Raw genomic sequence first — 27857 nt, forward strand, 5'->3', positions numbered from 1 at the left:
GTTGATCCTACCCAACCAGGATATAGACATGGGGTCCCCATTCAGCCAACAACTGTTGCACTTTCTTCACCATGGATGGATAATTAGCCTGGTATAGGGAATCCAGTGGGCCAGTGATTTCTACCCTCAGGTACTTGATGCTGTCTTCAGCCCATTTATAAAGTACCAAACCCCCAGCTCCTGGTCTTTGTCCGGTGAAGTGAAGTAAGCAAATTTAGCAGTTCTGACTTGTGGGAATTCATTTTTAGCCCTGCGACTTCCACAAAGAGACAAGTTCAGTGAAATCCCTGGTAGTGTTGTGACGGGTTCTGTAAACGGGAGCATGTCATTGGCAAACACTGACTTTATGCTCTTCACCTCCGAAGAGGATCTCCCTGATGTCCAGAGATGCCCTGATTCTAGCCAAGGGCAGCTCCAAGTGGATAGCGTATAAAAGCGGGGAAACCGGACATCCCTGCTTGGTGCTTCTTGAAAAATAAGTCCCCCTGGAGTGTTGTCCGTTAATCGCCAGGCGCATGGAGAGCGTTTGATAATTAGCTCTGATCATTATCAGAAATTTAGAAGCAAATCCCATAACCTTCAATGTGTGGAAAAGGAATGGGCATTCGACCCTTCGAATGCCTTGCCTTCTCGACGTCCAATGCTCGCATCAATGCAGGGGTTCTGGATTTGTTCACCTTTGTCATCAAATGCCACACCCGTCGGATGTTGTCAAAGGTCTTCCGTTGCTTAATAAATCCTGACTGGTCGGGATCGATGAATTTGGGGAGGGGTTCATCCAGGCGCAAAGCTAACACCTTGGTGTATGCTAGGGAGAATTCTCATTCTATGGCTAATTTCCCTTACCTAGTGAGTCCCTCAGCAGCTTTGCTGGATTTCTGGAGTTTATTTTTTCAACTTGGTAAGAGTGTGAGATTTTCAACCACTCTTACCTGTGTTTTGCCATGTGTATTTCAGCTGTTTTTTTGATTGTGGACTCTGGAGCACACCACTTCAGTAGCCCCACTCTTGTGTGTTACACAGCACCTTCAGTGCAGTGACACAGGGTTGTCTTTTAGATTTCCCACCGCCTCCATTTCTGGGGCTGACTACTGTCCCCCAGAAAAGGGTAAAGTTGCCATTAACTTTACATAGTCATTGAACCACAGATCCAGTACACCCCATCTTAGATGGAGTATTGGAAAGGGTTAACCCTTAGCCCTTTTCATCTGTACCTACTAGAGCATTGTTTTGCTCTTTTAACATTTAGACTTGGCTGGTGGCAGTGGTATCTACCCTAACTTTTCTACTGCGATTAGACTATATAAACGTGGTATTGTTTTAGGCTATTAGCCTCGAACATAAACACGCTTGACCAAATACTCTTTCTTTTGGCTCCGGTCGGGTTTATTGGCCATTTCTTTTTGTTAAAGTCCTTCTTGTGTTTTACTTTGCGCGGCAAACAGGGTTTGCCTTCTTTGTTCACCGTCTTTTGGCAGGCTTCTGCCAAGAAGCCCTCCTCTAGGCGCATGGGTGTCTTGGTGGGCTGAATGTGAGGGAGGGGTGTAGTCGCCCCCTGCACAGGGTATCCTAGGAAACCCAAGCCGCACTTTGCCATGATTGGCTGAGGTGGTTGTCGGGGGCGGACAACCCCCTGCTGTGTATGACAGCCAGGCTGTGTGAATGGGGGATTTTCGCATAAAAGACAGGACTCTTGAGCTGGAAGTCAGTCGCCACTGGAACTACAAGGAATCGAAGAGAAGCGGAGAAGAAGACAGCTGCTGCAACTACCCCGTCCCGGTGAAGCCCTGCTGCAGTCCTGAGCCATCTACCCTTCGATGAACAGAGAAGATCCAGTCCGGAGTAGTCTTCCCTTGAGCCTGGTGGGGTCAACCAGCTTCAACTTCCACAGCCAGATGATCCTCTTCGTGGTTGAAATCGCTGCACACTGCTGTAGTGGTCCGGATAGCCATCTGAAGAGCCTCTGCTGTTTTAAAGGAGTGTACCTTTTATTCACAGTCGCTGCTGCTGGCTTCATCCTTGAGTAGTGCAGGCCCCTCCAGACGTCCTTCTTACCGAAGCTCCAGGAACCGTGGGTCTGCAGGAAACTACCATGAACTGCCGTGGCACCAGCTTCTTCATTGAATAAGGTACTTTGTCCAGCTTCGAGGAACTAGGGTGAATCCCTTTTCTCCTCATCCAAGGCTTGCCCTCATCTTCCCTCCTTCTTATAACTTTAGCTTCCTCTGTTGACAATATCCAAGTATTCCTGGCAACGTTGAATCTTGAACTATCGGACTGTGTGATCCTCGACAACAGGAACCTGGTTCCACTTGACACTGGCTCCGGCCTATTGACTTTTGTTTTCCTGTCAGCAAGTGTTCTCTGATTCTGTCTGCCTTGACAAAAGTATTGCCTATGATTTTTGCCCCCAATGCTCTTTGGTTAACTCAGGTGCTAAGTGTGTTTTTGCCCTGGTAACATTTCTTTCCGCGGATACGCGTATCTTTCGTAAAACCTTACTGTCAAAAAGTGTTTGCATATGTATTCCTGGTAATGTCTTTTGTTTCACAACACCGGTCCGTTAAAACATAGGGTACTTACCTTGAGTTGTTCAGTGCCAAGAGAATTGGTTGTGTGTAGTGTATTTTCGTGTGGTTTTAATTTAATAGAAGTGAAGTGTTTTACCAACAGATGGTTTCGAAATAAATGTATTTTTACTTTTCAATCAAAAACCTTGAGTCCGTGTTTGTTTGAGTCACAGTAATTGTGGTCCTTTGTGTAATCTCTACTACTGCTCAGTTGCTCTTGAGATAAGTCTGGCTGCTCCGCTACTGCTACCACTTTGACATAGTAGTACAGGCTTGTACCAAAGGTGAACTTGTATTACCACTTGTGGTCTTTAATTGTCTAGTGGTCCCTATGGGCACTGCACAGGATTCTGCCTACAGAGTACATTTTTGTACCAAGGTTGATAATGGCTAGCGGGCGATATGAGGCACATAGTGTCACATCTTTACCTGGTTTAGGGAGTAATGCCCCCTTGGCTTCTTCAATTGATGGGGTGATGCCTCCAGCTCTGCTAATGGAATTGAACAGCGGTACTAGACACGTGATCAGCACCTTCTGTCAGGTCTTATAAAGATCACCGGAAAGCCATCGGGCCTGGGGTCTTTACCGGTGGCATGGCCTCAATGCCACCCTTACTTCCTCTGGAGTAATGCCCTAATCAAGTTCTTCCCTTTCCTGGGGAGTGATCTTAAGCAGGGGGCAACGGGAAAGGTATTCCGTTTGAGCTCCCTCATCAGGAGTGTCAAGAGTACAAAGAGGTGTAATGTTCTGTAAATGTAGATAGTGTGTCAGGTAGAAAGGTGCTTTCCACTCCCTTCCCAGTCTTGATTTTGACTGTCCTCTATGACTCCTTTTTTTCCTAATCAGTCTTGCTAGTAGGCGATCCACCTTAGCTTTGATGTAGTACCTCTTCTGGAGGTAGAGGTAGCGAGCGCTGTGCGGACCTGGTCTGCAAAACATCTAGTTGACCCCTTGTTATCCAGTAATACTTCCGACGTACATTCCTCGCATTATCTTCCATCTTGGCCATTTTTTGTTTTAGTATCCAGCTCCTCTGGCACAAGGCCGAATTGCCTGTCCCACCTGACATTTCTTTGCAAGTTTCCCCCCTCATGGTGGTCTTAAATGCATCTTGCACATCATGGTCTTGTACACCCTCAGTCGCATTAAGTGTGAAGAATTCCTCTATCCTATCTTTTAGGTCCTCACATATGACCCTATCTTTGAGAAGGTCGCTAGGAATCTTCCACCGCCACAAGACTGGTTCGCTCCTCCCTATTTGTATGCCTATAGTTATGGGTGCATGGTCTGATGTTGCTTTCGCCCTTAGCTCCACCCCTATTACCTGTCCCAGAAGCGTACTCGAGATCCATGCATAATCTATCCTTGAAAATGATCTGTGAACATGGGAGTAGAATGTGTATCCCTTGCCTCCTCAGTTCCCTCCAGCAGTCTACCAAAGCCAATTGGGCCAAGCGCTCCTTCAATGTAACGGAAGCCACCCCCTGATTGTGAAACTCCAATGCGTTCCTGTCCGCCCGTGGGTCCCTCTCCAGGTTGAAATCTCCCACAAGTATTAAGTACCCTTTAGCGAACCTTTCCAGTTTTGTCAGCATTGCCTGTATGAACCCATCTTGCCCCGTGTTGGGTGCAGAAATTGATGCTATTGTGTACATCCCCCTTTCCCAGCAGGAGGAGACTGCCAAGTACCTACCATCAGTGTCTCCCTCCGTAGCCGTGTCAAAGAAGCCTGGTAGATTTTGAATGGCTATCTATTAACCCCCCCCCCCTCCACCCCCTGTCTTCCCGAGGGCGTTGGATTGAAACAGATGGCGATACCCCTTGAGTTTCAACTTGTGCTTATCCCTGCTCTGAATGATTTTACCGAAGAGTGACATTCCTGGCTTACTCCTCCCTAAGAACTCCACTTTCCTTCTCTTGACCGCGGAGTTAAGCCCCTTGACATCGAGGGTGGTAATATGAAGCACTTCCCCACTGCCCATACACTCCATGCAGCAAGGCTATTACTGCCGCGGAATGTCCACTGCTGGGGTCAAGGCGAAGTCTCAGGACTAGTGCAATCTGAGGTCTTGGATGAGCACACACAGTAGGACACAAGAATGACTCTTTGATAGTAGTATATCAAAAATGTACAATTTATTAGGCTCCGAATAAACACAGGTGAATAATGAAAAAAACAGTAATACTACTTCAATGGATTGCTTTTCTTCCACAGATTCCTCATCTTGATAGATATCCTTCATCCAGCTTTGCTGTTAGGAAACTTTTCGACAGGGGGGCGTAGTGGACCTCGTCTCAGCCATCGATTTGTCTTGTCTGGCTCTGTTGACTCCGGAAGTGAAGTCAGGCGTCGTGTGTGTGTGTATATATATGCTTTAGTTCCTTTTTTCTGAACGCTACTACTCAAGTTTACCAAATGTTTTTTTTAACAATTGTATGTTTTCTATGAAAACCTTAACGCGATGTCATCTCACTGGGTTTCAGGCTTCCAGCTATGCCTCGTTTGCGAGGCCAAAATGTCTGTAACCTAACGACCTCGTTCGAGCGTCCCCTGGCCCCGAGAGAACCATCTGCATCGAAAGCCACTTTGGCCTCGAAGCCTGTTCTGTCCGCGATCAAGCCCTCAGCGCCAACAGTCGACGATTGCTAGTTTGTGCCGTTATCAAAATCAGTGTTCTTTAACTTGATGTAGTCCATCTTCGGCATTGATGACCCCGAATGATCAGGTCGATCCTGTTTACAGAGGAGCCGGCAGTGTGGATTTTTTGTCAACGACTGAGCCCATCTACAAGGTTTCCAGGTAGCTAGTGGCCTGGATACCTCTCCATACCTTGAATTGCAACAAGGGTCCCTGCAAGCGGGCCCGTTATTAGCTCCTTCCCCATTCCCATTGAGCCCTATGGGGGCTCGAATGGGGATTGGTTTTCAGAATGGGGTTGGAATGACCCGGTAAGTCCCTATTCCGACAACCCAGACTCTGAATGCGGTGGAGTAGCCATGGTGCTAACAGCACCATGGCTACCTCCAACCTTGTAATGAGGCCCTAAGTCTCAGGAGGGGTGAGAGTGATCAGAAGCCCACAATGAGCACACACAGCAACGAACCACAAATTACTCTTAGACAAGTGTATTTGAAAAATATCTATACATTTGTCGGCTGGAGCAAATAAACACTAGGGACTTTTAGTAAAGGGAAAAACAGATATCACACAAATCCTTCAACTATACAGTATATCTAGATTACATTTCCTAGTGCGATTTAGTTATAAGCTACAACCTGCAAAGAAAGGGTTCCGTTTAGTATACAAATGGCAATAGGTATTTCTTCAGAGTTTGTTCCCTAACTTTCGTGTCCAACCCTGAGAAGAGGGGTGGTGGCCTTGTGCTCAACAGTACAGTTATGCGTAAAAACGCACAATTACGCAGATGAAACAAAAAGCAGATGTTCTTTTTAGGGATGTAGCAATTCAGGCAGGGGCTTGAGGCAATGAAGAATAAGTTCCGACTATTCGAGTAGGCCCTGCCCTTGGCAGCAAAGCAGTATTCAATGGTGAGAATAGCTAGGGAGCGCAGGCTAACCCAGCCAAGTTAGAGTACCTTTTAGGGATACTCATGCGTAAAAACACTCGGCTGTGCCAGAGGGTCACCGGTAAATTATGCAATAACTCACCAACCCTCTGCACAGTCCAGACCAAACTTTGCCAGTTTAGTCGAGGTCGCTAGAAGGTTCGAGTCCTGCAGTTTAGCAATGATCCGGGGCTCAGCAGATGCGCTGGACAACGATCGTCTGTGACTGGACAGTTGCCTTTTCTCAGCTTTCGAAGGAGGTATGAAGAACATTCCGGTTCAGATGGCTTCAGGGCACTGGAGAGCAGAACAGCAGGGGAACTATAGCGACCGTGACCACCAGGTAGTGACGCAGGAATCGGGGATGTGGGCACTGTTAAGCACTCTCCGAATACGGGACCTAGAGGAGCTAGGCCTGTGAAAGTTGCCTGGAGAATATGAAGGACCACAAGCAAGCAATGTCCCAAGTCTCGGGTCTGCACTCAAGATGTCAGCGGTGCTGCAGTTTACCTTGAGGTAGAGCTGGACAGTTCACTGGCTTTCCCAGGAACACTTCCGAAGGGGCTCGTTCTGTGGGCAAGCAGGGGGCACCGAGAATAGTTCACACTACGACAAAGGGGTGAAGCACCTTGGCTGCCGCCTTGATCGAAGAAGAAATCGGGGGTCTGACGGGACAGCAGAGGGCGAAGGGTGCCAAAACATTTGGAAGCGTCTCTGGCGGTTTCACAAGTCCATTTCTTTGTATAGGAGAGTTGTCTGCAGAGCACCTTCCCTTATCCAAGATTAGCTTTGCGTCAAAATAGGACTTCCAATAAAAGATCTCTTGCAGGCATCCCTGACGTGGACCACTCGCAGCCCACGGTGGTCTCAATCATTCAAGCATTCCAGACATCCTGACACCAGCAGTGTGGATTGGGACTAGACAGTTCCAGCCCTCTTCCTGGTCACACATGCGTGACGGCAGAAGCCTGCGAAAGAGATGGGTTTTCGCGGGAGGCTGCATGCCAAATAAGGAAAACCCAGGTTACGCGACCTGGGTGAAGGCAATGGACAGAATGGCCAGGGTATAGAACAAAAGACTTTGAGGAGAAGATCTTGGAGGCGTACGGGAAGAAGCTGTACTCGAACGCCTCCCTGCACCTGTGTCAGGCCAATGTGGATGCCATGCTGGCAGCCGCTAACCAGAGTTTGTGGCGGGAAATAACGGATTTCCTTCCAGAGCTTCTGGTGAAGAGCCCATCACGCTTCAAGGTGGGTCTAAGAGAATCCAGGCTGGTAGCGCACGACATCATGGAGTCCACAGTGGCCATCATCAATACCTCTTGCCGGGCCATCTGCATCACCATGGACATGAGGACGGCCTGGTTTCGGAATACTGAGTTTAACCCAGACGTCCACGATCGCCTAATGGAACTTCCATTCGAGGGTAGTGACCACCGACGAGGAATTGGATAAAAATAACAGCTCGCAGACTGCAAAGTCGTTATCCTGTGTAAGGCTACACCCAAGACGTACACCCAGTCGTTGCGTTTGGTGGTTTCTGGGGATTCCAGGAACGGAGGTCGAGACAACCTGACCGCTCGCTGAGTCAGCACCTGCGCAAGCAACAAAAAGGGGGTGTGGGGCTCAAGGGCTTCTTGCAGTCTCCCCCTGCTCAGCAGCAGCCTCAGACGGTAAAAAGGCATGACGTGTCCCTTTTGGGTCCACGTGTCTCCAGTAGGTGGCAGGCTTGCCTCTCACGTGGTGCATTTCTGGAGCCATAACTTCGCTGACTCCTGGATCCTCTCTGTAGTAGACAATGGGTACCGCCTAGCTATACCCCTCTCCTTCCTCTCCCACAGATTGGGACAACAGCTCTGTTGGCCGAGATCTGGTCACTCGTCTAGAGCCAATCTGTACCAGCCTCACAGAGAGGCTTGGGCTTCTATTCCCGGATTTTCTCCATACAAAAAAAGAACCAGGTTGGCCTGAGAGTTATGTTGGACCTATCCAACCTCAACCTCTCCCTCCCTCTTCAGAAATGCAAAATGGTTACGCCAGCACTCATTGCGGAGACACTAGGCAGGGGAGAATGGAGGTGATCCCTGCATCTGAAGGACCCCTACCTACACGTCCAGATTTGGCAACCTCATCGCTCCTTCCTAACACTTCAGGATCATGGGCTGTCATTTCCAGTACAAGGTGCTACGCTTTGGCCTCAACTCAGCCCCCAGGGTATTTACCAGACTCATGAAGTCTCTGCTGCAGCACACGCAGAACCTCACCTTCCTAGGCCTCATCTGGGATACGAGCTCTGAGAAGGTATTTCCCTCGATGGGCAAGATTATGGCCCTCAAGAGGGCCACTACGCACTTCCATACCAGAGCAGTGAACTCAGCCTGGTGGTACCAACACCTACTGGGTATCATGGCAGTGGTGGTCCTGGCCGTACCACACACGAGCCTCCGGAAGAGAAGATTTCTGCTGCACTTCGCAGCCTCATGGAATCAGGAGAGGGGCTCTCAATGATATGATATGGCATTTGTAACGCGCCTATACACAAGTGTTTCAAGGCGCGACGAGGCAGGGAGGGGGGGGAACAGGGGGCAGACAGACAACGATCCTACTAGGCCAGATGTCATTCAGATCGCGCAAGTGCAGGGGTAGGGGGAAGGGAAGAAGTGCAGGGGGGGGGGGGTGCAGTACAAGGTAAGTAGAAGAAAATAATAAATAAATAAGGAGGGCCAGCTGGTGGCAAGTGCAAGGTAAGTGCAGGGTAGGGGGGGCTGGAGGGATACAGAGACAGTCCCGCAGTGCAGGGGTTGCCAGGGAGGCAGTGCAAGTGGAGAGTGGCTGGGCCCAGGGTCGGGGAGAGTGGCCCAGTTGCAGATTCAGTGCAGTTTCAGCGAAGAATTAGCAGGGGAGAGGGAGAGAGAAAGCAGAAGCAAAGGGGAAGGTTTTGAGGTGCTTCCTGAACCGGAGATGGTTCTCAAGTTTCAGGGAGGCAGGAAGGCTGTTCCAGAGGGAGGCCCCTGACGCGGAGAGAGATCTACCCCCAGCACGTTGCTTCGAGAAGCGGCTGACCCTGAGGAAGTTGGAGACGGATGAGCGAAGGGATCGGGAAGGAAGATATTTAGGAAGAGAGAGTTGAAGGTATTTAGGCCCCAGGCCCCAGAAGGCCTTGTGGACAATGCAGAGGGTTTTGAACTTTATCCTCGCAGCCACTGGGAGCCACTGTAGAGATTTCAGTCCTGGAGAGATACGGTCCCTGGGCTTGAGGCCAAGGACAAATCTCGCAGTTCTGTTCTGGATGAGTTGCAGGGGGCGGATAGTGGAGGCAGGCAGATTAAGATAGAGGCTGTTACAGTAGCCCAGCTTCGAGAGAACCAGGGCTCGGGAGACAGTGAGCTTCTGGGGGAAGGAGAGGAAGGGAAGAATAACTCTGAGGAGGTGCAGCTGGTAGTGTGACTTCTTAGAGACGTCGGATATATGCGGAGAGAAGGAGAGTGTGGAGTCGAAGATAACCCCGAGGTTTTTTGCCTTGCAGGTAGGAACAGGAAGAGGGCCAAGAGAGGCCGGCCAGAGAGCTGCAGGGAAGGAGGGGGGTGGGTGTGCCGATGAGTAGAATCTCAGTCTTACTGGCATTAAGGCAGAGGTCATTGGCGGCACACCATTCCTGGATAGCAGACAGACAGTCAGAGATGAGGGAAGGAGAGGAGGAGGCCGAGGGTAGCCTGAAAATGATCTGGGTATCGTCCGCATAGCACTGAAAGTTGGGACAGAGAGCGGCGATGCGGTGGGCAAGGAGTGCCAGATACTCGTTGAACAGCCAGGGGGAAAGATTAGATCCCTGGGGGACACCACAGGTTGAGAAAAAGATGTCAGAGAGGAAGGACCCCAGTTGGACCTGCGAGGGTCGATTGGAGAGGAAAGAGGTCAGCCACGCCAGAGCCTGACCACTGATACCCATATTATCACGGAGACGGTTGAGCAGGATGGCATGGTTGACAGTGTCAAAGGCAGAGGAGAGATCGAGCAGGATGAAACACACGGAGTGTTGGAGTCGAGATTCAAGAGCAGGTCCTCACGGATGTTCGGGAGAGCAGTTTCCGTGCTTCTGGCAGCTCAAAGCTGAGCTGGTTTGCATAACGCCTTCTCTCCACTCGGACCTCACATGGTGATCCAGGGACTGCAACCTGCGGGCGGCAGGAGCATGAGTCACATCAACTGGCTGGAGCTCGGGCCATTTGGTTAGCCCTCTGAGCCTTCCTTCTGCTCATTGGGGGCAAGACGGTCCTTATCCAGACCGACAACTCCACCATCATGTTCTATGTCAACAAGCAGGCGGTGTACCCATTCCCCTCCGCTGTGCAGCCTAGCGGTCAGCAGGTGGGAATGGGCCCTGGAAAAAAAATCTACCTCACAGCTGTCCACCTTCCGGGGGGGCCAACTTGGAAGCGGACAGGCTCAGCCGGATGGGAGCAGACATTTACGAATGGCAATCGAACGACCAGGTGCTGCAGGTGGTCTTCTACACAAGGGGCCACCCTCAGGTGGATCCATTTGCCTCCTTGAAGAACAGGAAGTGCCTTCAGTTCGCTTCCTAGCAGGGGCTGGGCCCTGGCTCCCTGGGCGACATATTGCAGATTCAGTGGGAAGGCATGACAGCATATGTCTTTCCTCCCACTCTTGATCCCCAGGGTACTCCGCAGGCTGAAGGAAGTTTGTCACCTCAGCATCATCTTGATAGCTCCTTGGTGGCCAGCAAGACCGTGGTTTTCCGAACTGCTCAGCCTCATGGACAGGCCACCCATTCACCTTCCGCTCGGCCTGGCTCCTCTCCTGTCCCAGCAGGAGGGCAGAGTTCTCCACCCCACGCCTCCAAAAGTTAGCCCTCGCAGCGTGGTTCCTGAGCAGATCACCCTCGAGCACCTTTCTTTCCACCATGTCTGCAGGATTGAGCAATGTGTATGTCGAAGATCGACACCATAAATGTTTGTATTTCCTGTATCCGGACCATGATGAGGAGGGATGCGCAAGCTTTGTCGTGAGTTTTAAATGAGCAGCAGGCTGGCAGCGTGGCTCAAGTCGGGCAAAGTCTCTGACTCTGCTTCTGGGCTTGGTCATGCCTCACCAGTACCGGCCAGTCCCACGAGCAAACTGCTTCAGAAAAGAGGTTGAGAACCTTTGAGGACGCCCCGCCCTGAGGGCTCCAAACGGAGTCAATGGCTCCACAATGCTAATCCCACTGGGTTCGCCGTGGAGGGGAGGACATGGTTGCCGTCAGACTAGTTCCATGGTGAGCCTTCCTGTGAGGGGTGCTCCTTCTAAGAGAAAATCCTTGACTCCTTCAAAACTTCGCTTGCCAGCAGACAGGACGACAAAGGAGAGATCGAAGGGTGGCCCTTTGCTGCCCCCTTCGACTACGCCACCGTCCATATCGACTACTCAATCAGCTGCTCAGCCTTCCAGAACAACTTCATTGCTGATGATCATGACCCCGTCGACGAAGGCTCCTGCTACTACCCTCTCGACTACCTCGTCGAGGCCCCCCACATATTCGTCAAAGGGGTGCCTGGCCGCAAAGGTGGTGGCCACTGTCATGACAGCAGCCACTCCCGATTGTCCCTAACACCACAACATGAAGCAGCTGGAGCAGCACCTGCTTAAGGCATCAGGAATGGAGACGATTCCACACACCACGCCGCTACAGATTGCTCTGTAGAACGAAAAAAGTAGAATGTTTCCTACTGACACGAAGGCTGCAGGACCAAGACCTGCTTCACAGAAGCAGGGGCAGATCTATGAGCTTCAACAAGGGCGACGATAATCTGCCAGAGGAATATTATTCAGACCATGAAGGTGGTCATGGACCTGTATCTGTCGGTGGGTCCCCACGGAGTGAGCCCTGTTCTCCCTCCTCGCCAGATGAGGCGCTTAAGTCTGGACCCGATGCTGCTCGCTCCTTTTACTCCTCAACTAAGGGACATGCCATTGAACATTCAAGATGGTCACGTTGCAGCACATGCTCGGCCAGCTGGAGCAAGGCGACTTTCCTGCGTCACTGGATCTGGAAGACACCTACTTTCATGTCCCCATCCACCAGAAGCACAGGCAGTTCCTGTTGTTGGTGCTCCAGGGGCAACATTATCAGTTCAAGGTGCTTCCCTTCTGCTGTAATCGGCCCCAATAGTATTTTCGAAGTGCTTGGCACCAGTGACAGCGTATCTTTTCCTCGAGGGCATCCAGGTCTACCCTTACCTGGACGATTGGTTTGTCCGGCCGATCCCGCTCCCACACGCTGGCGAGCCAATGCACAGCAAGTACGTGCATCTAACGGATTTGGGGTTTTCCATAAATTATGCAAAGTCCTGCTTAGAACCATCGCAGAACACTTTGTTTCTGTGTGCCTGACTCCACACTGTCGCTTGTCTGGTGTCCCCCTCTGAAGAGAGGGTGTTAGCCATCCTGGGTAAGGTGTAGCGCCTAACGTCGCGGTCAGCTACAGTACAAGCCGCCAAGTCGCTGTTGGGCACGATGTCCTCCTGCATAAACCTCGTCCCTCTTTGCAGACTGCAGATGTGGCCTTTCCAGGAGATCATGGGTGCAAGGTCGCTGAAGATCTCAGGCTCTTGAACGGACACAATTTCCCTCAACAAGGAGTTCTGGCGGGCGAGCCAGTGGGGGACAATACAGTGACCGCTTTTTGCTACACCTGCGCGTTTTTACGCACAACTGTACTGTTGAGCACAAGGCTCCCCTCTTCTTAGGGTTGAACTCCAAAGTTAGGCAACGACTTCAAAGAATTGCCTAATGCTGTTGATATGCTAATTCAACCCTCTTTACAGGTTGTGGCTGTATTTTTTCACTGATTTACATTAGAAAACGTGTGTGTGTGTGTGTGTGTGTGTGTGTGTGTGTGTGTGTGTGTGTGTGTGTGTGTGTGTGTGTGTGTGTGTGTGTGTGTGTGTGTGTGTGTGTGTGTGTGTGTGTGTGTGTGTGTGTGTGTATATATATATGTGTGATAACTGTTTTCACATTACTAAAGTTACTTGGGTCTGTTGGTCCGGCTGACAAATGTATAGATATTTTTCATATACACTTGTCTAAGCGTAATCTGTGCTTCGTTGCTGTGTGTGCTCATTGGGGGCTTCTGATCACACTCACCCCTCCTGAGACTTAGTCTTGACTGCCTAACAAGCTACCTAGATTGGTCTGGCTTGTCCACAAGGTTCCCCTGTTTCACTAAACCTAGGGTGGCTTCCTAAACTTCTGCCTACCAGGTCAGAGTTTAGAAATACATCTCAACAGTAACGTAAACCTTCTCTAAGATCTAACTCGGCACTCTGCTTTCTTGGCTACATGTGCACAAGTGTAAACTTCCAAAAAAGTGACAGATTTCTGATTTGGCTAACTTTTATGTAGTGTCGGAATAGGAGACATGAACGCTTTAAGACCTTTGATTGCCTCACCATTGTCAGGGGACATTCCTCCTTTGTTCCTGCACTTCAGGGGTTGCAGTAGAGATTTACAAAAGACACCAGTCTCATGCTTCGATCTGCCAGCCAGCCTCATGCTTTCTGACCATACCACTTTGCGTATTAGTTCGCCTTTGAAACTCCCCTATTGTACTCAACCTTCTAGTCTGTGGGACAGAGCATTAAGCAACATTACCAGAGTTCCTAAGCAGATAATCCAGACCGTTTAAGAGTGCAGTAAACTCCATGTTGTGCTGCTGCTGCCTCCTAAGATGGACATTCATTTATCTGCTGGCCCTCGTTCCAACGTGCGGGTGCAGAGCTCCCACCTTTTGTTACACCCATACAGAGGGAGAAGTACTTGTCACTCAGATTCTCCCCATGGCACGCACTTCTGCTGACTCCTCAGCCTGCCGCAGAATCCTGGAGCTAACGTATTAAGCCACCAGTTTCCTCCTTAACCTAACGTGTGTTTTTTCTAGGCAGACAGGACACCTTTTCAGATATTTTGAAATGCACAGCTTTTATAATTACTATTTTCTGAAAAGGATCCGATCAACATTAATGTTACTACTGATTTTTAACATCTGTTTAAAAACATCAACTTTGTTACGACTTGTATTTGCATTTTACATAAAGAGGGGAAATCAAACAAGCTAAACAATTTAATTCAGGGCTGTGTGCTGGGATGCTCTGTTGCTTAGAAATCAAGTGGCTGAAGGCATGAATGCTTACGAAGTTTATTTCTCCAGCATGGGGTCAGGCATGGATTCATATGCTCATGAATATTCCCCATCAGGCTGGGAATCTTTGGTAAAAGAAAAAACGGTTTCCCTTTTACTTGAAAACTGTATTTCTCCTCTAAACCAATCACTGTCCCCTGGGTCCTACTGCCCCCATCCAACGCCAGTCCTCTCTCAAGCTCCACTCCTGGTGGCCATCTTCAGATTTCTACTGCACGCTTCAGTGTTGGGAGTCCTCTCTGGGCTTTTGTTTTTTTTTTGGCTTAATCGTTCCACCGGAGGTCGACATCTGGCCACGGGGATCCGCGGTGGATGAAGATGTTACTACATCGAGGATCTTTCAACGGAAGGCCCATGTTTGGGCCTACTTTGTGCCTTTACGCCATGAAGGAGGAGAAGAAATGCCTCTTTAAACTCTGTGCGAAATGTGGACCAAATAACGTTTTCATGGAGGATATACACGACAAATGTCATTACTGCCGGGATCCGGACCATGATGAGGGATGCAAGGTCTGCCGTAGTTTTTCTAAGATGACAAAGAAGGACCGCTACAGCAGGCTGGCGGCGTGGTTAATATTGAGTAAGACCTCTGACTTGGCCCCTGGGCACGCTTCCCCCAGGATCGGCTGGTCCCACTATCAAACTCCCTCAGATAAGAGGTCGAGGTCCTTTGAGGACGCCCCGCCAGTGGGGATCCAAAAGAAGGCAAGACCAGAGAGCCCCCCCTGAGTTCGCCGATGCTGCTGGCTCTGGAAGAACAAGGTCGCCATCGCTGACCACATCCACGGTGAGTCTGCCGACAAGGGTCGCACACTGAGTCCTTGACCCCTTAGAAACTCGGCTTACCATCGGCGGACAAGGTGAAGGAGTAATCCAAGATGGGGCCTTCTCTGCCTCCACCAACGTCTCAACCAGCTAAGACAACACAGTCACCAACTGCCAAATCGAAAACTGATGTTGCCACGCTATCGATGACCCCATCGACTACCACTACTTATTCAAAAGGAGGGCAGACCGAGAAGGTGGTGATCATGGTCAGAGATGCCTACTCCGTGGGTGTACTTAACGGCACAGTGTGAGGTAACTGCCATGGCTTCAGAAAAGAGCCCCAGAAAGTGGGCAGCAGCATTCCTCCCAGAAGTCTCATGAGATGGGAGCGAGTATGCCCCTGATGATCCCTACAAAGGGTACAGTACAATGAGCTGATCCACGTGTACCGGGACACATTCATACTAGCTCTGATGTGGGGTTGGGGGGAGGACCTGCCTGAGAGTTACTTTTCGGACCACTAAACCAGATCTGGAACCAGATGCAGAGCAACCTTGCCAGATGGCCTCCCACCGGGGCGCACAAGCCACGACCGGTTCAGGCATGTTTAGGTGCCGGGCCCCTGCCGTTTGGGTTACGCCAAAGCTGTCCTCTCCTGCTGTATGTCTGCGAGCAGCCTCTGTACGCCTCCTGCATCATGGAGCACGAAGGCTGTCGAAAGGGGGTGGTGTAGCTCTTGAAGGACCTGCCAGGTGGTCCCTTTGAGGACCAAAGGGACGATAAAGGACGTTGCTGCAGGGTGCCCAGCGAACGGGCCGTCTCCATGTCTGTTTTGATGATTTCAAGAAACTTGTCGACCATCATGTTTTCTGTCTAATGGCCTGTCCAACATCTTAGACTGAACGTCCAGCATAAAGACACGGGCACACCTTGGAGTTCCAACGTAGGTGTCTTCGTATTCCCCCTGTAGCTCGATAAGACCAGCACATGGTGCAGCGGCTGTAGGAGGTCCGAGCCATGTTAAAAAAAAATGGGGTGATGGAACCAGTTCCCCAACACCTCCGGGGTGTACTCGAGATACTTTCTGGTCCAAAAGGTGGGTGGAGGCCAATCCTGAACCAGCGACCTCCACAAGTACCTGATGTCCCAGAAGTTCAGGTTGGTCACGTTGCAGCACATGCTCGTCCAACTGGAGGGTGGCGACTTCTTGACATTGCTGGACCTGGAGGATGCCTACTTCCACATCCCAATCAATCGGAAGCACCGCAAGTTCCTGTGTTTCGTGGTCCAGGTGCGGCACTATCTGTTCAATGCGCTTCCCTTCGGCCTGAAATTGGCCCTTAGGGTCTTCACGAAGTGCTTGGCTCGGGTGGCAGTGCATCTTCGCCTTAAGGGCATCCAAGTCTAGCCTTACATGGATGATTGGCTAGTTCTCTCCTGCTCCCATGCTCTGGTGAGCCAGCACACAGCGAGGACTGTGCATCCGCTGACGGATCTGGAATTCAAGTTCTGCTTGGAGCCATTGCAGAACACTCTATTTCTGGGGGCACGACGCAACACAGTGGCTTGCCTGGCGGTTACCTCGGAATAGAGGGTGGTTGCCATCCTAGGGGAAGGTTCTGGGCCTTTCAGCGCGATCAGCAACTATGCAAGCCGTCAAGTCACTGTTGTCCTGCATCAACCTAGTCTTCCTTTGCAGACTACAGAGGAGGCCCCTTCAGGAGTTTCTGGATGCGAGATGGCTGTAAGTCTCGGGATTCTGGATGGACAAGATCCCCCTCAACGAATAGTTCTGACAAGCAGTACAGTGGTGCGTTGTGCGCTCAGATATCGCACAAAGGGCCATATTCAAAGTTCCTCCTTACCAGGAGACAGTTACCATTGATGCCTTCCTGGAAGGTTGGGGAGCGCATAACAGACAGTTGCACACCAGAGGCCTCTGGCTGCCAGAAGAAGACACTTCACATTTAACGTCCTGGAGCTTTGGGCCGTCTTCTGGGCCCTCCAGTCTTTCCTGCCGTCTATCACAGGCAAGGTGGTGAGGACATTCACGGACAACAGCACCACCATGTTCTGCATCCAGAAGCAAAAGGGGACACGCTCTCTGGCTATCTCCAGGGTGGGGCAGGATCTGTGGCACTGGGCCATTCGTCGGGACATGGTTCTTGTCCCCTTTTCACCTGGCAGGCACCAAGGGCACCAAGAACAACATTGCAGACTTGCTCTGCGTCACTGCAGGATGATACTTGTAGCTCTGGTGTGGCTGAGGCAAATCTGGTATCCAGACCTGCTACGTCTGTCAGCTGTTATGTCCATCAAGCTGCTTCTACAGCCAGACCTTCTGTCCAGAGAGGGAGGAGCGAATCTGCACCACGACCCAGCATTGCTGAACCTCGGTGCCTGGCTCCTGCTGCCCTAGAGTTTGGACATTATGCTTTACCTGCGGTGTGTAAAGACATCTGTTCAAGGCAAGGGCCTCTTCAAAGTTGACGTGCTATGGCCATAAGTGGAAGCGTTTCTGTGTGTGGTGCCGGGCTCAGAAGATTACCCCCCTGCGTATCACAGCCCTGCAACTGTTGCCTTACCTGCTTTCCTCGGCCAAGGCTGGACTGGCACATGCCAAAAGCTGGCCTGGCTGATGCCTCCATGCATCTACTGCTCCTTCCCCTGTGTGCATGTTCTCTAGTTGGCTGGGCCTGCTTCAACAATGGGCACTTTTGTTTTTCATCATGGCTGCCCCATCTGTTTGTCTCCAGGCACCGGAGTGCCTCACCATAGTAAAGCACTGCAGCTGCAGGCATTGGCCCATTTTTCCCATCTCAAAGGGTCAATGGGAGAAACGGTAGGCGTCAGCCGGCTCAACCCCGAAGTCCCACACAAAGTCCCCTGTCTGAGCCACTTCCCCTTCCTCACTCCACTCTTCTACTGCTCCCGATTCTTCCCCTCTGCCATCGGGCTCCATGAGGCGGCATCGGCTGACTTTGAATCTACTTCACGACTAGGTAAGCCCATCTGGGCTTTCTGTTTAATTTTACTGCCTTTTACCTGCTTTCCTTTCCGGAGCGCATTTGGGGTATTTATGTGCTGTTTTGAATCTATGCACATTGCAATCACGCATGAGCGTGTCACAACCACTGCCACTGCTTCTGTTTGTCGTCCAGGCACCGGAGTGCCTCACCACCGTCAAGCACTGCAGCTTCAGGGATTGGCCCAATTATCCCCATCGAAGGGCCAATGGGAGAACCAGCAATACTACCACTTTACGTGCTTACCAAATCTGAAGATGTCCACTGGGAGTGAAGCTTAGGGCGAGGACTTTCATTCGATGGGAACAGTATGACCCAGAGGACAGTGAATGGTTTAGAGAAGAAACTGATGATTTAAATCAGTCATGTTACAATTTCAAGAATGTGCTTGCTGGTCATCCAACCGGTGCATTGTTTCTCTTTGCAAATACCAGATAAATGTGCCAAGCCCACACATACTTTATATTGCCAAGTGTCTGCTATCTCCAAAACGAGACAGTGGTATGGGTCCTGTATCTAACAAAACTCTTTAATGTATGTCTGAGCCAAAACATGGTTGCCACGTCTTGGACCTGTGCAGAACTAGTGACAATTCACAAGAAAGGCTTGAGGGATCAGTCCTCGAATTATTGGCCAATCTTGCTGTTAGATGCAGTGGGGTAAAACCTTCACTAGGGCCTTATTGTTTCACTTGGAGGCTTGTGTTACAGGCAATTCGATCATTAATCATCGGCAAGTAGGGTTTTGTGAAGGGTTGAGCACAATAGATCAAACCCTCCGGTTGCGGTTGATTATTGATAAATATGCAGTCCTCAGAAAGGTCATTGTGTATGCTGTCTAACGTACCGGGCCATCTCCTCTGGGAGGCCCTTAAGGATTTGGGTGTCGCTCTTGCTTTACTGCGTGCAATACAGAGCTTGTACATGCATAACACCGCTGTGGTCCGGTGGGGAGTTGATGGCAGGACCTCTGTTAGTATTAATGTTGAAAAGGGGGCCTGCCAAGGGTGCGTTCTGGCCCCCAAATTGTTTTGCACCTTCATAAATGGTGTTAAGGAGTTGCTGGCTGTCCAGACGGATGTGCCGATGCTGGCAGACGAAAGGCTGCTGGTCCTGTTTGCGGACAATGCAGTATTGCTGTAATTGAGAGGGCATGGCCTGGAGCCGATGGCGTACAGAGGCTGAATAGCCGAGCTCCGGCCGAGATGCCGTTTCTCGATCCTTTTTGCCGGTATAAGAAGTGCCTACGACTACGAAAAGCTGATGCAGAGGTGGGAGAAGCTGACCCCGACACAACCTGCTTGACCAACCGGGAAATCGGACACTCTGGTCGGCGAAATTGTCCTCGAATCATACTCCCTCCCCCGCTTCCATACGCATTCAAGATGGCCCGCGCCATTTAGGGTAAACTCCAAGAAGGAAGCCGCCATCAAACGGCATCCGGGGACTAAGGTGGCCAGATCGAGCAGAGGCAACACGACGGAGCACGATCGCATGCAGAACATCGGAAGGGAGAGCCCCATCCTGCTTCTCACCGCTGGGCGAGGCCCGCCGCAGCGGCACCTCTACACCCGTGGTACACTACGCGGGCTCAGCCGTCGCTGGGGACGGCCCGCTGAGGGCGCACACTACCACCTGAGGTTCCTCCCCAGCATCGCCCCGAGGCACAGGACAGCGAGAACCAGCTGCAAGAGCGCGACTACGGCGCCCCCAGATCTCCCTGCCCTTCGAGTCGGTCGCTCAGAGGTAGGGGCAGTTCGGCGACTTCAGATATAGTGGCGGCACCCCTACCCCCCCTGCAGATTCGGATTCATTGACTTTTGACACCTTGGGAACGTCACTCATTACTCTATACACAGGGAGACGGCTGATACCCCCACCGGTAACTCATCTAAAGTGTCCCAGGGGCAGCATCACCGAGACTCCAAAATGGCCACCAGGAACAAAGCGAAAGCAGCCACCATGGACTCATTTGTATCCGCCAAGCACCCCAATACTGGCTCGCTCTTGTGCCCCAGAGATTACCCACACGAGAGAGCGGGAAACCACAGATAACCACTCCCAAATATTGGAGGCTATTGCTTCATTGAGGACACACATAGACTCTTAAGATCGACAAATTTAAAATGGATCAACTCCTGCGTCAGGACGCCCGCAAATTAACCGAGAGGGTGACAAACACCGAGACTTCAATAGAAGAAACGGCTGGGGCCACGGCAGTCTTGAAGTCCAAGGGTGCAGACCTAGAGAAGAAAGTGGCGATCCTAGAGGAGAGGTCCGAGGAGGCCGAAGGTCGGGCTAGACGGGGCAACATTAGGATCCTAGGAGTACCAGAAGGAAACGAAAGCCCAAACACTACAGCCTACATAGAATCCTTGCTACAACAGGAGATTGGGGCCGGGAAACTGTTGTAAGGATTCGCGGTTGAAAGGGCCCACATGTCACTCCAGAAGCGGCCCCCACCTGGATCATTTCCACGACCAATAATTGCTAAAATCCTAAACTTTCAAGATAGGGAAATTATCCTACGGCACTCCAGGGAAGAAGGCCCCATCGAACGTGGCGACCCTAAAATAACCATTTACCCCGACTACACTCAAAGTGCAGAGGGAGAGGAACTCTTTTGTCCCGGTAAAAGCAAGACTTCGACAACAAAATCTGAAATACAGGCTGCTCTACCCATCACGCCTGAAAGTCATCTTCAATGGGCGAGCCATATTCCTAGAAAACCCAACGGCCACCAACATGTGGCTGGAAGATAACAACCTTGCAGATGGCAAAGATGCTCCCCAGATGGAAGATTGAGTCTCTCAGACCGTCGGCACACGACACACGCTGCCATAAATGGCCACAACAAACACAATCAACCAGACCTCAGAAGGTAATCCAATTAACAGTTAGCTACATAGAAACGGCCCTCGTTCGGCCTCTCCGCCAGACACCAGCCCTATCCGCCGCAGACAATCCGGGTCGGGACAGCCACCTGCCCGACCCAGCTCGCGCCGGATACCCGGATGGGTCTGGACGGCTCGAGAGCGCCCGAGCACCACAACGAAGATGTAGTCGCTGGGCGCCCCAGTTTGAGTTTAGTTAACAGTTTTGTTAGTTATACAGTCTTCATACCGCTATCGCTGAAGAAGCACAGGATGGGTGCATGCGACAACCTGGGGGGAGAAGAACCCGATTACTCCCGTCAACGGTCTCCTAACCTCAGTTTGGCATTACTACAGGCTCCAGAAGAGGAGCTGCCAGCCGGCCTCAAAACATTGACCCGACGGCGTCACAACTCAAGGTCATGACGTGGAATGTGAGAGGGATGGGCTCATACCTGAGACGAAATCGAATACAATCCTATCTCCGCAGGAAAAAAGGTCTCAATTGCAATGTTACAAGAGACGCATTTTACGGAAGACACCATGTCCAAATTAACAGATCGATGGGATGGGACCGGGACAGGATCCCCCTACTCCAAATACTCAAGGGGGGTGTTCACATGGGTGAACCCGAATGTGCCCTTCCAATTGCAAGGATTCGAGTCCGATAAAGAAGGAAGGTATGTGCTAATGTGGGGCACTATCGAACAGACTCCAATTTGCCTAGTCAATTCGTACTTCCCGCAACACGGAATACCCTAACACCTCAGAGCAATATGCTCAAGGATAGCATACCACCGAAATAGGACCTTTATATTGGGGGGGGGACTTCAACTGCATCATTGATGGCTCTATGGACAGGTCAGCACCACCCCCCCCATCCAAGTAACCCTGCAACATGTGCTCTAACAAACACTGCAACATCTCGATTTGGTGGATATTTGGAGGTAACAACATCCTGTTGAAAAGATCTATTCCTATTATTCAGCCCCGCATAAGATCCACACGAGAATCGACTATCTGTTCATCGACCGAGAACAAATACCATTGGCAGAAACCACGGCATATTTAGGAAGATCAATCTCAGACCACTCCCCACTGATTATGCAATGGCAATTAACGGGGCCTAGACCACCAATCCCCATGTGGAGGATGCCCACTGCGGCCCTCGCCGACCAGGAGTTCAAGGAGGACCTCGCTGAAAAACTAGAAGAATATATTGACATTAATAAAGGCTCAGTATCTACCTGGAGCACACTGTGGGAAGCCATGAAGGTGGTGGCCAGAGGAGAAATAATATCAAAAGCTGGAGGCACTCGTAGGCAATTGAGGTCTGAACTCGAAGCACAAGAATAAGATATCTCCCGTCTAGAATCCACCTCAAACATTACTCCAGAGGTTGAAATGAAGTTGAAGGAAGTCTGCGAGAAATGCCAATCTTCCTGGTACAGATTGGAGAAGTTTGACTTTGCGACATACACTACCAGGTCTCATAAGGAATCCGACAAACCCGGCAGACTGCTGGCCTGGCTGTGTAAGCGTGAACGCCCCAGACACCTCCCAACGGAGATAATGGACAAAACGGGACATGTCACAAGAGACGACTAGGAATTAATGAAGCGTTTACCAAATTCTACTCCAGATTGTACTTCCACGAAACACAAATAGACAGAGACGAAATCAAAGAAACAATAGATGAGATAGGCCTCCCCAAAATATCCAGCGAACAGAGAGGCACTGGAGGTGGAAATCACAGCAGAAGACGTGACAGGTGCAATCAGATCGCTGGCCACCTGTAAGGCCCCTGGAAGTGACGGCCTCCCGCCTGAATTTTACAAAACATACAAATCCATCCTCACCCCAATCCTCCACGAGGTCTACCTAGAGGCCTACGAAAACGGGGTCTTACCTAACACTATGAAAGAGACAATTATTCCCATGCTCAAACCAAACAAACCACCCACTGACTGTGACTCTTATCGCCCTCTGGCCATGTTAAATTATGACAGTAAGATTCTCACCACTATACTGGCCAGCAGACTCGCTAGGCTGGTAGGGTCCCTAATCCACGAAGACCAGAATGGCTTTGTCCCAGGACGCAACACCACAGCCAACCTGAGAAGGCTTCAACACATTATGGCCGAAACCTATGAGAATGAAGAAGACCTAGCAGTACTATCACTCGATGCCATCAAGGCCTTTGATTCCATCTTCTGGGAGTGACTCTTCGAGGTGCTGAGGGGGTTCGGGTTTGGCGAGGGTTTTGTCAGATGGATCACAGTACTCTATAATTCTCCTATGGCAAGAGTAAAAACCGGCAGAACAGTGTCTGAATCCTGGAAAATACAAAGGGGCACCAGACAAGGGTGCCCACTGTCGCCCATGCTATACATATAGGGCCTGGAGCCGATTGCCATATATTTTAGGAATAAGTTCTTTGACGCTGGCATCAAAGTGGGCAACGAACATAACATAATATCCCTGTACGCGGACGATGTCCTTTTATACTTGAAAGATCCCCAGGTCAATGCACCAATCACATTGGATGTACTAGACAACTATGCGAAATACTCTGGGATCAAATTCAGTAGACTGAAATCCTCTGCCTTTCCCTTGGCTAGCCTGAGAGGCTTAGAAGAAACTGACATTGGGATAAAGTGGCAACTCAAAACGTTCTGGTACCTAAGAATTAATGTGAGTCACACCCCGATGCTCACACACGAGCACAACACGGAAGTAGCAATAACCAGCCTTCGCAGATCCATGAAATTTTGGTCTAGACTCCCACTTGCAATGGTGGGCAGAGCAGCAATCGTTAAGATGATAGTCCTCCCCCGATTTCTGTATTTCTTCGTCAACATATGCCACTACGTCAGACCGCCCTTCTTTAAGAAATTGGAGGCACTTATCAAGGACTTCCTATGGGGACCTACCAGCCATAAATTGACTTTGGCCACCCTATCCCTCCCATACAAGTAAGGGGGAATACAACTCCCAGACCTCCAGTTGTATTATCTTGCGGCACAGCTTAGCCACGTGACGAAGTGGCTCTCGGACGAACCATCAGCCGAGCTGGGACTATTGAGACCATCACCCTCCAGAGAAACACTTTGGAACCCTCTACGACAATCCCCAGATGCCCCTCTGATCGTCGAACTTGGCAGGCAGATCTGGACCAGAACCTGCTAAATCAGGCAGGTGAAAACACCCTTACTCTCCAGAGAACCCCATTCTGGTCGACGTGTGCAAAACCGAATCGGATCTCTCCACAGCTAGGAGGTAGGAGGACTCTGGAATTTACACATGGGGGGGGGGGATATGTTTGAGGAGGGCGAATTCAGGGATTTTGAATCGCTGCAGGCTAATGAAGGGCTGCCAAGCGGCCAGTTCCTCTGGTATCGGCTCAAACAAACCGCCAAGAAGATCTGGTGCAGCTGGCCGGAGGAACCCACCCCAGACCCACTGTTACAAGAGATGCACGACCTCACGGATGGCTGGAAACCGGTCTCTCGACTCTATAGGAGGCTCATCGACAAACCCAACCCCAAAAGTGCGACACTGAAGGCGAAATGGGAAACGGATCTTGAAACTACGCTTACAGACAAGGTATGGGAAAGAACGCTACTGTACCCTAAGAAGGTGTCGAGAGACTCAAGATTCGGTCAGATACAACTAAACGTCCTGTATCGGACGTATATGACCCCACACAGGGTGGCCTCCTTCAACAAACAGGCCTCCCCGGCTTGCCCATGGTGTGAGAACGACAAAGCTGATCTGATCCACATGTTCTGGACTTGCACCAGGACAATGGCGCTGTGGTCCAAAGTCAAACAAACCTGCACTGACGCCGGGGTAAGCAGATATGAATGGACACCCGGGGAATGCTTATTAGGGGTCTACCCCAGACCAAGCAAATACAAACATGTTGTTAAATTGATGGACATTTCATGTATCCTTGCAAAAAGAACTATAGCCATGGCATGGAAGACACCAGGGGGCCCTAGACATGAACGCTGGATGAAAGAACTAGAGAGATGGACTGCAGCCGAAACCAGAGCCTGGCAAGATGGAATCACCTCTAACGGAGACATTGCGAGTGGCATTCTGGACTCTTGGAAGGCCCTCCTGAGAGATATACACTTCAGTGCAGACCATAAACCCCCCTGATAAACCCCACTACTTTGCCATAACTGATCCCTCGCACTCGCCTGGATATGGTGATCTTCTTGACCGAGATCCCTCCCACTTCCTGAGATGTTGGAACCCCAATTTGCACCCATGCCCACCTAAGTAAGAGGAACTTTTTCCCATGAAGACTGTTGTTGTTTGTTTTAGTTAATTTTCTTAGATTTGTATGCATCCAATACAAATGCCAATAAAATACGTTTAAAAAAAAAATTTGCTATAATTGACACCTGCAGGTGCCCGCAAGCAGCTGGACATATTTACGGTGTTCTATAGGAAAAATTGATTATCTCTTAAAGTTATTAAAACTAAATCCATGATCTTTCAAACGGGTACCCGTAAAAGCCGTGAGGCGTTAAGGTTGGTGCTGGATGAGGGCATAATTGAGAAGGTATCACGTTATGACTATCTGGGGGTTAGAGAGATGGCATCCTGCGATTGGACAAAGCAGATAGAAAAGGCTAGGCTCACCCTTGGACAGTATAGCGGAGCCCTAGCACGATATACTACTGAACACAGTAATGGGGCAGTGCACGTCTTGTTGGAAGCCTACAAGGCCCAAGCCAGACAGGCTGCCATGTACGGGGAGGAGGTATGGGGCAGCTGAGCACCCATTCAATGTCAGCATTAGAAAAGACATTTCTGAAAAACATCTTGGGGTTGCCCGCAAGCACGCCTACACTGCCACTGTTATTAGAGACCGGCATGCAGGGGATAGCATCCATTTACCAGATCCCCCCCCCCCCCAGTGTTACACTGGGTGCTGTTATGGTCGAATGGAAACCTTGTTAAATATAGAGATGCTTTAGTGGATGTATTGGCACAACAAGGGGGCACATCACTACAGTGGGTTGTGCATGTCACAAATTGCTTGAGGGAACTGGGTCTTGGTCCGTACTGGAGCGACCTTAAAGCAATTACTTCACAATCAAAAGGTGTGGTCAAAGATGCCGCTCTTGCTAAAGTAAAGCAAGATGTTCTTGAGAAAGCTCTTGGCTCAGTGCCTCTGGCATGATGCATTAGTATCAAAACTAATGCAGGCTATGAGGAATACTTGGACTACGTTACCCCAAAACATGAAAGAGCACTGTACATAAAATTTCGCCTGGGTATTTTACCAACAGCATCGCTGAAACATAGTTGGCAGAATGCTGTTTCGCCGATGTGCCCTCTGTGTAACAGCGTCCTTGAAGATTTCATTTTTGTTTTAATCACTTTGTCCAGTTACATTGCCACTTTCTCTGACCTCTTTTCTGCAATCGTGTTTGCAGAACTATAGAGGACGCCGTAAAGATTTGTTTGATTTCAACTGACACCCCTGCAGTATTTGTCACCTGCACATTTCTTAAATGGGCATGGCGTTTACGTTTAAAGGTGTCACCGGAGATACCTTGATAATTGTGTGGTTTTAAAAATCTTGATTCTTGTATTATGATGCACATTTTTGTGTGTTGCCTTCTATTGATGTATGCTTTTGACATTTTTGTCGAAATAATGCTAGTTGAATTGAATCAATTAATCACTCTGCCATTTCTGCTTACTGGAATTCCATTTGGGGCCGGATTACATACATTTTATTTATGGATGGAAGGTATGATTGTTGAGTTTAATTGGATGTGTTATTTTGATCCACTTTTTATAATTTTAACAGGGAAAGTTTCCACACTGTGAGGTTTTTATGAAGACTTTTTCGGTGGACGTTTGATCAATGTGACCAAACATCTACTGCAAAAAATGAAGAAAAGCAGTCTGACTTGTGAAAACACCTTGAAAAGCATTATCCTGTGTAAATGACACAGGAACGACTAAGTGAAGTGTAGCACTACAATCTAAATGTTCACCACCCTGTGCAGTTTATGTAATCTGACCCATGTGTGTTAGGTAGTACTGATTTTATATACAACTGCGTGGTAGTTTTTCTGCATGATAAGATAAATAATGTGTACAGTGGTCCATTTAATTCCATCTGTCTAATATGGTGCAAGGTCAGCGACTACTCACTTGGGACATGTCTTTTTAATGTAACTGTGCAGATGTCATTATTGAAAACCCTTGGGATGAAGATTTACTTAGCCGCCTTCTGTCGGGACTTCCGAAAACATTGAGCTTAAAGTCCAATTACTGGGAGTGGCCATCAAATCTTCCTGCTGTCAAACCCAAGATGGATCTCAAACTAGGTAAACATGTGTTTATTTAAGGACCAATTTAAAGATCTGTAGAGAAAAATGTCAATCTTTAAATGTAAATGTGGGTATTGAAATGTCATTGCTGCAACTTTTTTTTTAATATAGGTGTCCCTCTGATGCCCTTGCACATATGTAAAAGTCCAATGAGTGCCATTTCACAGGGCACTCAACATCTGGTGGATTTTTGGCATTGCAAGCATATCTATCATGCTCCTTTTTAATACATCAATATTATGGTCTTTCCTTCAAGAAATATTTTGATGTTTTACTTAGCCATAGCCAACTACCTGATGAAACCACCTTCTCCAATTCAACTCTGGAGAACAGTGGTTCTGCTTCCGGGTGCATGAGCGAGCAGTTGTGTAAGATAATCTCTGGACCCGAGTCCCTTTTCTGAGGTTCTCCATTCTGTAGAAAGTTGGTTGATGTACAGTTTACCTTTACCCTCTGTTTTAACTGCAAGGCTTTTATTTTGATGGTTTA

The 27857-nt window shown here is 49.7% G+C and overlaps 1 protein-coding gene across 4 annotated transcripts in view; it reads left to right on the top strand.

Annotated features, from left to right (window-relative positions):
- BUB1 (BUB1 mitotic checkpoint serine/threonine kinase) overlaps nt 1-27857 on the top strand; it is a 1594853-nt gene that overhangs the window by 1169794 nt on the left and 397202 nt on the right. For all 4 annotated transcript variants that reach the window (XM_069606846.1, XM_069606848.1, XM_069606845.1 and 1 more), the window contains one exon: nt 27222-27365. In XM_069606846.1, the coding sequence (XP_069462947.1) occupies nt 27222-27365 (144 nt within the window). The remainder of the gene's footprint in view (nt 1-27221; nt 27366-27857) is intronic.

This window comes from Ambystoma mexicanum, chromosome 4p (genome assembly GCF_040938575.1).
Source record: "Ambystoma mexicanum isolate Mex_15411 chromosome 4p, UKY_AmexF1_1, whole genome shotgun sequence".
Taxonomy (NCBI): domain Eukaryota; kingdom Metazoa; phylum Chordata; class Amphibia; order Caudata; family Ambystomatidae; genus Ambystoma; species Ambystoma mexicanum.